At 40.8% G+C, this 11419-nt stretch overlaps 1 protein-coding gene across 1 annotated transcript; it reads left to right on the top strand.

The window, feature by feature from the left end:
- Nucleotides 1-9139: 9139 nt before the first annotated feature.
- Nucleotides 9140-10975, top strand: kcna3a (potassium voltage-gated channel, shaker-related subfamily, member 3a). The gene has a single exon (XM_062997411.1). The coding sequence runs from the start codon at nucleotides 9140-9142 to the stop codon at nucleotides 10682-10684; it is 1545 nt and encodes a 514-aa protein (XP_062853481.1). The 3' UTR covers nucleotides 10685-10975.
- The last annotated feature ends 444 nt before the right edge of the window (nucleotides 10976-11419 follow it).

Below are 11419 nucleotides of genomic sequence, written 5' to 3'. Positions count from 1 at the left end.
TCGACCCTCAGGCGGGGTGGTCCAGGTCCTTTCTGTGCGGAGTTTGCATGTTCTCCCTGTGTCTGCATGGGTTTCCTCTGGGAGCTCCGGTTTCCTCCCCACAGTCCAAAAACATGCAGTCAGGTTAATTGGAGACACTGAATTGTCCTATAGGTGTGTGTGTGTGTGTGTGTGTGTGTGTGTGTGTGTGTTTGCCCTGCGATGGACTGGCACCCCATCCAGGGTGTTACTGTGTTTCTTGCACCTGTTGAAAAGCTGGGATAGGCTCAAGCACCCCCCTGCAACCCTAATTGGATAAGTGGTTAAGAAAGTGAGTGAGTGAGTGAGTGTTTGTCTCTGTAACCGTAAGACCGGGGTGAAACGGTTACACTGGTAACACAGTAACATGGCTCCTAAGGACATGGATTTGATCCTTATCTCTGATCACTGGTTGATCATGTTGAGTTTTTCATGCACTATTTAAGTCCAAGTACTCTGGACACACACCCACTGCTAACCTAACGTTTATTTTTATTTTTGTTTTCTCCCCTTTTTCTCCCGACTATTAGCGTGTCCAATTGCCAGATTGTGTCATGTCTCCGCTCCACTAATGCTGGCCTCCGCTCTGATTTAAGGAGAAAGAAGCCCACGCCCCCTCCGACACATGGACAGCAGCCGTATACGTGTTGTCACCTACACTAGACGAGATCAGCTGCAAATCAGCTCTGTGTACGGAGAGACACACCCTGATCCGCACTCTTTTCTCGCCTCTGTGCAGGCGCCATCAACCAGCCAGCAGAGGTCGTAGTTGCATCAGCCATGAGAGAGTCCTTATCTGGCTTAATGCCCCACCCCTGTATGAACAACAGGCCAATCGTTGTTCATGTGGCCACTCAGCCCAGCTGGCAGGCAGAGCTGAGACTTGATACAATGTATTCGAGATATCAGCTCTGGTGTGCTAGCGTGTGTTTTTACCGCTGCACCAACTGAGTGGCAGAAACCGGTTTTAATATCAAGATACATGTTACCCATTTACAAGAGAAAATGTTGCGCAGCAGTTAACTCAACAAGTCTACAGTGTGCTTATAGAGTTCTACTTGTTTATGGAGAGAACGAAAAGTAAAATAATTCTTTATTTGAGTTAGGGTTTGACAGTTAAAGCTGCTATTTATTTATTGCACTGACAGTTGCAAAATAATGTTTTTGCTCTTCTCCATTACAGTGATTCATTGACGTGCTGGTTTCCAGACGTACAGGCACTCAAGCTCACTTTTTATCCTTCACTATTGAGACGGATGCTACCTTATGTCAAACTCTGAACAAACCCACACTATTTACAAAGACTAATGTCAATATTAAAGCAGTTTCTTTGGTTTTGAAAAATTATCTGGTGAGTGTTTGCTTGAGTCCGCAATAAATTGTAAAAACATTATGGAAAGTTTTAGTTGGGATGTGGATGTTGTGGTGCTAGAAAAGTTTTTTTTTATCTTCACTGTCAGCACAGAAAATAACATACCAGATCTCACACATATGGTTTTCTCCTTCTGACCTTTATTTCCTAAGAGAGTTGGGCATCATAGGAGAAGCCATCTATTAAACTGACAGAGAAACAGTCTAATCCATAGTGCTGAGACCCCCAACCGTAGCTCCTCTATGACCTTCACATCTCATTTGTGCATCTATCAGGCACACGAGAGCTTAACATGCAGACACATCTCCCACATCCTCTTTGGAGCTTATGCCATGATTGCTCTACTGCATACCAAAGTAGAGAAAACAATTGTCAGTGGTTATGATGGGTTCTGTGGTTTTACTGGTGATAAGTGGAGAATTGTGATGCTAATGCTATGGATATTATTGCAAGGCTGATGACATAGATTCTTTAAAAGCGTGAATGTTATTTTGTAATATATTTATTGTTCTATATTCCTCAGGATCTTATGTGGTTTGGTGTGTATATATGTGTGTGTGTGTGAGAGAGAGAGAGAGAGAGAGAGAGAGGGGAGAGAGAGAGAGAGAGAGAGGGTGTATATGGGTGTTTTGTGTATGTGTACTGATGAAGTGTCAACTCTTACTCTCATGGCGATTGGTAAGCATGTCAGGTTTGTTTTGCTGGATGCCTTGGCAGCACCTGCCCACCTCTAGAAGTAACAGAAGCTCATTAAGAAGTGATAAATTTACCATGGTAAATGATTCCTTTGAACAAAGCTCATTCTTTTGAAACATAAGAATGATTAAAGCTGGCATAATTAATTATTTTTTAAAAACATTTTATATAACAATACCATAACAAAAACATATTTTAAAACATCTTATAATGTTTGTGTTCAGTTGTGTAATTTCAGTGGTCTTGGTGTGCATGTTGTGCATTATAATAAATTATAATCAGACATATCACCCAGTGTCTTAGCTAACCCATATGCATTATGTATTATTTTAGCACTACATTTACCCATGTATGATAATTAACAGTGCCACTATATTTTTTAATCAGTTTTGTGCTTACACAGAAATTAGGAATTATGGCTTGATGTCTTTGCATAATAAGCCATGAAACCAGATGCCCATAAAGAACCAAGAGTGCACAGTGAGACAACCTAATGCTACCACAACTAATCATTTTAATGAAAGATAAAATCATCATTACTAATGTTCAATGCACACAGATCTCTAAGTATTAATATCAGTTGTCCAGCTTACCGCTAGAAACTGCAAATTCACTTCATCAGGTTGGGAAGAAGAACCCAAACTTTTACCATTTGCTGATAGGAAAGTCTGAGATGTAATCCAAGAACCACAACAACAGGTCTGCCACCATGTAAAAGCTGCTTGAACATTAGTGACATCGTCCACAGGGAACAGTTTAGGGTTTTGTACCTACTTTGGTAAAAAAAAAAAAAAAAAAGACCACTGCTTAACAGTGGTGGCCTAGTGGGTAGAGCTTTGGACTATTAACTGCAAGGTTGAGAGTTCAAATCCCAGCTCTGTAATGAAGCCACTGTTGGGCCCTTGAGCAAGGCCCCTAACCCTCTCTGCTCCAGGGGTGCTGTACAATGGTTGACCCTGTGCTCTGACCCCAGCTTCCAAAAAAGCGAGGATATGCGAAGAAAGAATTTTGTTGTACTGTACACGTGTAAATGTATAAAGGCTTTCTATTCTATTCTATTCTATCTATTCTATTCTATTCTATTCAATTCTATTCAAATGTACTTGGTAATGAGTGGTTTGGTTTATTCAGTCATAGAACGATAGAATGATATTTTTATACCATACTCAGACAGTGGTAGCCAAGTGGGTAGAGCTCTGTGCTATCAATCAGAAGATTATCAGTTCAAATCCAGCCTCTGCTATGCAGCCCTTGAGCAAGGCCCTTAACCCTGTCTGCTCCAGGGGCACCGTACAATGGCTGACTCTGTGCTCTGACCCCAGCTTCCAAAACAAGCTGGTATATGCGGAAAAATAATTGCATTGTACTGTACATGTGTATGTGTACTGTATATATGACAAATAAAGGCTTTATTTTTCTTCTAATTACAGCCTTTATTTCCAGAAAAAGATTAAACGCTTTGTAAAATGCAGCAAAAAAAGAAGAATCTGTGATTTGTTAATTGTCTTGAAACTTATAAATGTAGAAAGAAAAGATTTCCAATCTTTTTACTGATCAACGTCATTGTAGTTTGTAAATACAAACCATTTCAAATTTAATGTCTGTAACATACTTTAAAAAAGTTGGGACAGGATCATGTTTACCCCTGTGTTCCATACCCTCAAAAAGACTTTTAAGGGTTTAGGAATAGAGGACACTAATTGATGCAGTTTTGCAAGTGTAATATTTCTCTATTCTTGCTTGACACCAAACGTTTAATTCTCCTTCATGCTGCACCATACATTTGCAATAGGAAACAGGTCTGGACTGCAGGCAGACCAGTCTAGCACACACACACTCTGTATACAAAGCCATGCTGATGTGGCATGTAAAGAATAAAGAGTCTTAGGTAGATTCTCTTCCCAATCATGATTTCCTAACCTGTTACCAATTCACCTGCTTATTGTGGAACGCTGTAACTTGAATCTTCTATAAACTTTTCACCCTTGTAACTTTTTTTCAGTGTGTTACAGGCATTAAATTATAAATGTGTTTTCATCTACACAATACAATAAAGCTGATCAGTGTAAACACTGGACATTTTTTCCAGTGCTTTCTATTTTAATCAGTTAAACTATGATTTAAGGCTATTAAAAAAAAGTTATTGCATTTTAGAAAAAGTCCCAACTTTTTTGGAAATGGGATTTGTTAATGATAATATTTGTAGTTTTTTTTCAAATGTATTATTTTACTTTAAAGTACTTCTATATTTTCAATAATAGCATATAATCACACCTATAGCATCAAAAGTGCTTAAGAGTGAACCAAAGCATCTGGATTTTGACTGCATTCAAAACGTTGAACAACTGTCATAAATGGTTAAATTAATATACTGCTAAAAGGTGCACTTGGTCGAATGCCTGCATGCAATTTTGGATGCATCAAAGGTGTTCCATGCATATGTGTGAGTTTTGCATTGGCTATGGTAAATACAACTATGAATTCAGTAAACAATTAGCATAGGCAAGCAGCTACTTAGACTTTGCATCATCTTCCTTAACACACTTTTGTTCACTTACTCACTGACCACAATAACATATATTCAGTAGGATATAAGTTTATATAATGCAAGTTTCTTATCTTTAATATCCGTGGCTACCATCCACCTCTCTATCGTTTTAAATAATCTGAAATCCATAAACATTGTTCATCATCTACAGTATAATTCTGTTAATCAATGTCTGCATTTTTGTTTATTAAGACCATTTTTTATTGTCAAGTTACTGTGTATTTGACCAGTAACATTAAGAGTCTTTATTCACAATAAAACCTTATTAAATATGTATGGCCTCAAAGCTGAGAAGGGAGCCATAATCACAAACGCTTTTTAATATTCTATCACCCCAAGCTTTTTCAGTAGAGAGATAAATCACTTGTGATGGCTTCTAGTGATTGTTGATGGCAAAGCAACCAGGGTAATGTGTGGCTGAGGCTTACTTAAAAGCTTAGGATTTAGAATTTACATGCTAAAACCTCATGAAATATCCTATTAAATCTGTTGCTCTGTTCAGTCTAAATGCTGTGCTTATATTTCTTGTCAATATAACAAAATAATAAAGATACATGGTTATTGGGCCTCGTTCTGTGAGGGTTTTTGCTCTTGTAATTATCTTGTAGTTTTATGAGAAAAGGAATTTTAAAGTTCAAACAGGCCAAAAAAAACTTTAGGCAGAGTTTATTTAATATAACAGACAAAAAGATTTTAAAGATCATACAGTAGTTAATGTTGGTTTTTGTTACTGCTTATGTGGGCATGTTTTCTCCAGGTAGGTTGACTGATTGCTTTTTAAACCTTTAGGTATAAGTGAGTGTTTGATGTGTGTGACATTATAAAAAAGTCCATATCCACAGAGGTCAGATGCTTATAAACCTGTTTTCTTTTGGCTACTCTTATTTAGTGGTCTTCCTGATGCAACTCTATTATTATTTTATTTGGGCTTGGGACTGGCACTAAGAGCATGAAAAGTGCACCTCCTAATGGCTAGGCTGTTTTGAACACCTTCAGCATCAAACTGATTATAAACAGTTATTTCTTAAAATTAACAAGCATTTTACAAATGCAATTTTGGACAAGAGGACCTGGCTTGCAATCTCTGTACTAGTTCATCATAAAGGTGTAGGATGGGGCTGAGGTCAGTGCTCCCTGTGGGCCACTCAAGTTCTTCCACACCAAACTCATTCAACCATGCCTTTATAGACCCTGCTTAAAGAGCTTGTTTGAAGAGAAAAGGGCCTTCCCAAAACTGTTCCCACAAAGTTGCAAGCATACAATTGTCCAAAATGTCATGGTATGCTGAAGCATTAAGGTTTCCCCTCACTGGAACTGATGGACCTAGGTAAAACCCTGAAAACAACTACATAGTATTATCTGTCCTTCACCAAACTACAGCTGGCACAATGAAGTCAGGAAGGTAAAGTTCTTCACTTGCTAAAACCAGACTTGTTCACCAGACTGCCAGATAGAGAAGAGTGATATCTCACTCCACAGAACCTGCTTACACTGCTCCAAAGTCCAGTGGTGGTGTGCTTTACACCATTCCATCCAGTCGTGCATGGTGATAAGGCTTGTATGCATGAAGCTCCCAATGTACAGTTTTTGTTCTGATGTTGATGCCAGAGGAGGTTTGGAACTCTGCAGTTATGATGTCAGCAGAGTGTTGGCAACTTTTATGCACTGTTGGACTTTGCACTTTGCAACCCCACTCTGTAACTTTACGTTGTCTGCCACTTTGTGGCTAAGTTGCTGTGGTTCGTAAATGCTTCCACTTTTCAATATTACCACTTACAGTTGATTGTGGAAGAAATGTTAAGAACTGACTTGTTTCAAAGGTTGTATCCTATTACAGTACAATGCTAGAATTCAGTGAGCTCTTTAGAATGATCTATTTTTTCTTAAATGATGATAAAATCAGACTCCATGGCTAGGTGCTTGATTTTATACACCTGTGACAATGGGACTAAATGATACACCTGAATTATATGATTGAGAGGTGTGTCCCAATACTTTAGTCCATATAATGTACTTGTCACTGTGGCCAAATACATGAAATGTTTTATCCAACCAATTTTACAGCTCTTCTCCAGTATGTTTAATATGTGATGCTCTGATTTTGGAAAAACAGCTTTGTTGTTTGACAGTCTCTAAGTCCATGCCAGTGTAACACTTGCTTGACAATAGAGAGTAAACCTATGTTCTGACAGATACTGATTTATTTATTTAAGAGATCACTGTTCCATGTACTTTGTACAATTGTTTGTATGAATAATATTTGCTCCAGAAGTTACTTGAAAATGGCAGCAAGTGATGATCATGACTTAGTGAAATATACAAAGATCTTCCTGGGCTTTTACATTGTAATGCTCGTGGCTTAGTCTAATTTTTTGCACCACAGATTACCCACATATTTATGGGCACAGGGAATTCACCAGCTGTAGTCAATCACAATCCATAAAAACATGCCACAAAGTTAAATGATGTACTTTCTACTGAATTATTAATCTGTTGGTGTGGGTGGTGCACAGCAACATCTTGTGGCCGTGTTTTATGGGAAACTGTGGACGCACTTCCCACCTGAAATATAATTGAATAATCTGTAAATAGTGGCTGTTATGTTTACTCGTTAGGGGCAGCTCTGTAGAGCAGCAGGTAGTGTTGGTGCTGGGGACAAGGGTTTAAATCTTTTCTCTAGTCACTGTAAGAGTTTGGTATGTTGTCCCTTATGACTGCACATGTTTCCTCTAGGTAATCTGGTTTCATCTGACCTCCCTGAAAAAGGTAAATGGACTAGCTGCTTTAATTTGCCCCAGGTATGTGTAAGTGAGAAAATCAAGCAATTTATTAATTGTCTACACTATTAGTTTCTTATAAGTGTTTCCAGGTGGTATCGGACCCACCACAAAATTGATAATTATGAAGCTCTCTCTAAAGATCCATAAATGAGTGAACTGAAGTGATGCTGCACTTGCTAATGATGTACACATTTTAATTAGACACCTTAAATGCAAGACATTTAAGAAAATTAACAACTGGCTTTTTTTTTTTTTTTTTTTTTTTTTTTTTAAACACTAAAGACTGTCTGGGCGCTCAGTAAAATGGTAAAACACGTTAGCACACCAGAGCTGACATTTCAAACTCATCGGTTCAAAACTCAGCTCTGCCATCCGGCTGGGCTGGGCGCCTCATGAACAACGTTTGGCTGTTCTTCATACAGGGTAGAAAGCCGGATAGGGAACTCCTCATAACTGAGGCAATTACGACCTCTGCTGACTTATTGATGGCACCTGCACAGTGTCAAGAAATAATGCGTTGATCAGGGTGTGGCTCTCCGTACAGAAAGCTGATCCGCATATGAACTCGCCTCGTGCAGGTGAAAAGATGCAGTCGGCTACTGCACAGGTGGCGGAGGGGGGCGTGTGTCAAACACACTCTCCTCAATCAGGACGGGGGTCGGCATCAGTAGAGAGAAAGCATAATGCAATTGGGTAATTGGATATGCTAAAAGTCGTGAGAAAAAGTAGAGAAAATGCATAAACAAAAAAAATATAAAACAACTAAAAACTGTCTTCAGTTTCTGTGTGATTGATGGTGCATAATATTGTTTCCAATATATATATATAGATTTTTGTATAAATGCATATAGGCTAATACTATTGTTAATGTAGAGGTCTCCATAATAGATTTGCCTGTTAACGTGTTCTCTGTCTTCAAAGATGTCTCCTTTTACCAGGTCTTTTTGCAATGTCCAATCACATTTGGAGGCACAGTGTGTGCTTGCTCTCCATATCACGAAGGTTCCATGCAGTCTCCATATTGAACAGACGCGACTGGTGCTCTCCTCATTGCGCGCTTGTAGGAGCTGCGTAACCATGGAGAGCTCCATCCTGTAATAAAGAATGCATGCGCGCATGTTTGTCTCCTGTTTGCTTTTTTTTTTTTTTTTTTACCTAGATCAAGCGTTAAGACCTGCCACTGCTTGAAAACACGCAAAAATGAAATAAACTGGTTTGGAGAAATTGTTTCGGTAAGGTCATATGCATATTTGCCTGTTGACTATTTGGCGCTGGATAGTAAACGTGTGGCTTTATGATGCGCGTTTGTTTTTACAACAGGATCCTTTATTTTTCGGAAATGCCTTTAAATCATTGTTAATGGGAGAGTCTGTAGAAGATGGGTGAGTCATTTGTTGCTTTTTCTAATGGCGAATTTTAAACTAATTCAAAGAATCAAACGAGCAAAGCATGCAAAGAGAAAGTGTTTCCATGTTTATGTCAAGTTCTGATTTGGTGATGGTGCGTGAGGCGCAGCAGGCGCACCGTGGGTGGGAGTAGACGCACGTTTATAAAGGGCAGCGTGCGAGCCGTGGGGCGGCGACACCGCGCGGAAACGGTTGTCGAGAGAAAACAGGACTGAGTGAAGACACACCAAACGAATCTTTTTTTTCATTCATTCATTCCCAGCTGGGCGGGAGAGGCGCGCGTCTCTCTCGGGCCCTCCGTCGCCTCTCCCACCCCGGTATGGATGAACACTTTAACCTGATCGACTCGCCCTCGGTGCGCCACCGGGGGAACAACGCTGAAAATCACGGCTACGCTGAGACAGAGAAGGGCAGCATGACGGTGATGGTGTCCGAGCTGCTGGAGGAAACGGGCGCGCTGCAAGGCCACCTGTCGCTGGATCGCTACGAACCGGAGCACGAGTGCTGTGAGAGGGTGGTCATCAACATCTCCGGCCTGCGCTTCGAAACGCAGCTTAAAACTTTCAACCAGTTTCCTGACACATTACTTGGTGATCCTAAGAAACGAATGCGCTACTTTGATCCGCTCAGGAACGAGTATTTCTTCGACAGGAATCGACCCAGCTTCGATGCCATCCTCTACTACTATCAATCAGGCGGGCGCATCCGGAGACCTGTCAACGTGCCCATTGATATTTTCTCCGAGGAAATTCGATTTTATCAGCTGGGCGAGGAAGCCATGGAAAAATTTCGTGAGGATGAGGGGTTTATCAAAGAAGAAGAGCGACCCTTGCCAAGTCACGAGTTCCAGAGGCAGGTCTGGCTTTTGTTTGAGTACCCAGAGAGCTCGGGTCCTGCCAGGGGCATCGCCATCGTGTCCGTTTTAGTCATTCTGATCTCTATAGTTATATTCTGTCTGGAGACTTTACCCGAATTCAGGGACGACAAAGACCCTGTTACGGTTGCCCCTGTTGTAAATGGAACTGGTCCGTACGGTTCGGGTTCGTTCACAGACCCGTTCTTTGTAATTGAGACACTTTGTATTATTTGGTTCTCATTTGAGCTGCTTGTGCGCTTCTTCGCCTGCCCCAGCAAAGCCACTTTCTCCAAGAACATCATGAATATAATAGACATTGTGGCTATCATTCCGTACTTTATCACCTTAGGCACGGAACTGGCAGAAAGACAGGGCAACGGTCAGCAAGCCATGTCCCTGGCCATCCTGCGCGTCATTCGTTTAGTACGAGTTTTTCGCATCTTCAAGCTCTCCCGCCACTCCAAAGGCCTTCAGATTCTCGGCCAGACACTCAAAGCCAGTATGCGCGAACTGGGCTTGCTTATTTTCTTTCTTTTCATCGGAGTCATTTTGTTCTCCAGTGCTGTTTACTTCGCTGAGGCGGACGACCCCGCGTCCAGCTTTAGCAGCATCCCGGATGCTTTCTGGTGGGCCGTGGTTACCATGACGACAGTGGGATACGGAGACATGCACCCGGTGACCATCGGCGGGAAGATCGTCGGCTCTCTTTGCGCCATCGCTGGGGTCTTGACGATCGCCCTACCCGTGCCTGTCATCGTGTCTAATTTCAACTATTTCTACCACCGGGAGACAGACGGCGAGGAGCACGCGCAGTACCTGCACACGGGCAGCTGCGAACATCTGGATTCCACAGAGGAGATGAAACGGACACGCAGCACATCGTCCCTCAGCAAATCGGAATACATGGTGATAGAGGAGGGCATTAACAGCGGCTTTAAGCAGCCGAACTACACAAACCAGAATAATCAGAACTGCGTGAACATCAAAAAGATTTTCACCGACGTGTAGATCAAACGCACTTTGTGATCTAATGCGCTTTATTCTGGGCTTTCTTTGATGCAGACGGGAACTACAACCTGTTGTCCTAAATCTGATCACTCTTTCTCTATAGTGGCTTAAAGGGGAGAAGCACAGGTCAGGGACGTAAATAACCCAAGATTTAACAATATTACTTTTTGTGATTGTAAGTCCACGTTTGTTCTGAGTGTCATATATACAGTATAATCGTCGTAATAGTCGTTGTATTGGCACTCTGTTATAATTTGTGGCGACTTTTGAAGCTGCAATATGTAACTTTTGCTGGTGATCATTATACGAGAAGTTTTAAAGAAACTGGTAGAAAGGAAATTGCCACAGACCGAGTGTACAAACTCTAGTGTTCTTGACAACTTACTGCCAAAATTGCCAAAGGTGTGTTAATTTGTTTGATTTGTTCTTCAACTGCTTTATCCTGATCAGGGCGATCTTGAGTCTAGCTGAAAACACTGTGCAAAATCAGGGAAAAAAAAAAAAACTTTCACCCAATTCATCACGATTTTGAGTAGCAAATGCACATACAGAGTTCTATAACAAGAGGAAACTTAAGAGAAAATGGAAAGAACATGCCAAACACCTTACAGATAGTCCTGGAGCTGTAAAACACCCATTTACAGCTGTGGTTATAATGTTTTACAATTGCTTAAGACGACATTTACATTTTCAGCATTAAGCAGACGCTTTTATCCAAAGCAACTTACAGTTGTG

Source organism: Trichomycterus rosablanca, chromosome 6 (assembly GCF_030014385.1).
Source record: "Trichomycterus rosablanca isolate fTriRos1 chromosome 6, fTriRos1.hap1, whole genome shotgun sequence".
Lineage (NCBI taxonomy): Eukaryota > Metazoa > Chordata > Actinopteri > Siluriformes > Trichomycteridae > Trichomycterus > Trichomycterus rosablanca.
This window is presented reverse-complemented; position numbering and strand designations above follow the sequence as displayed.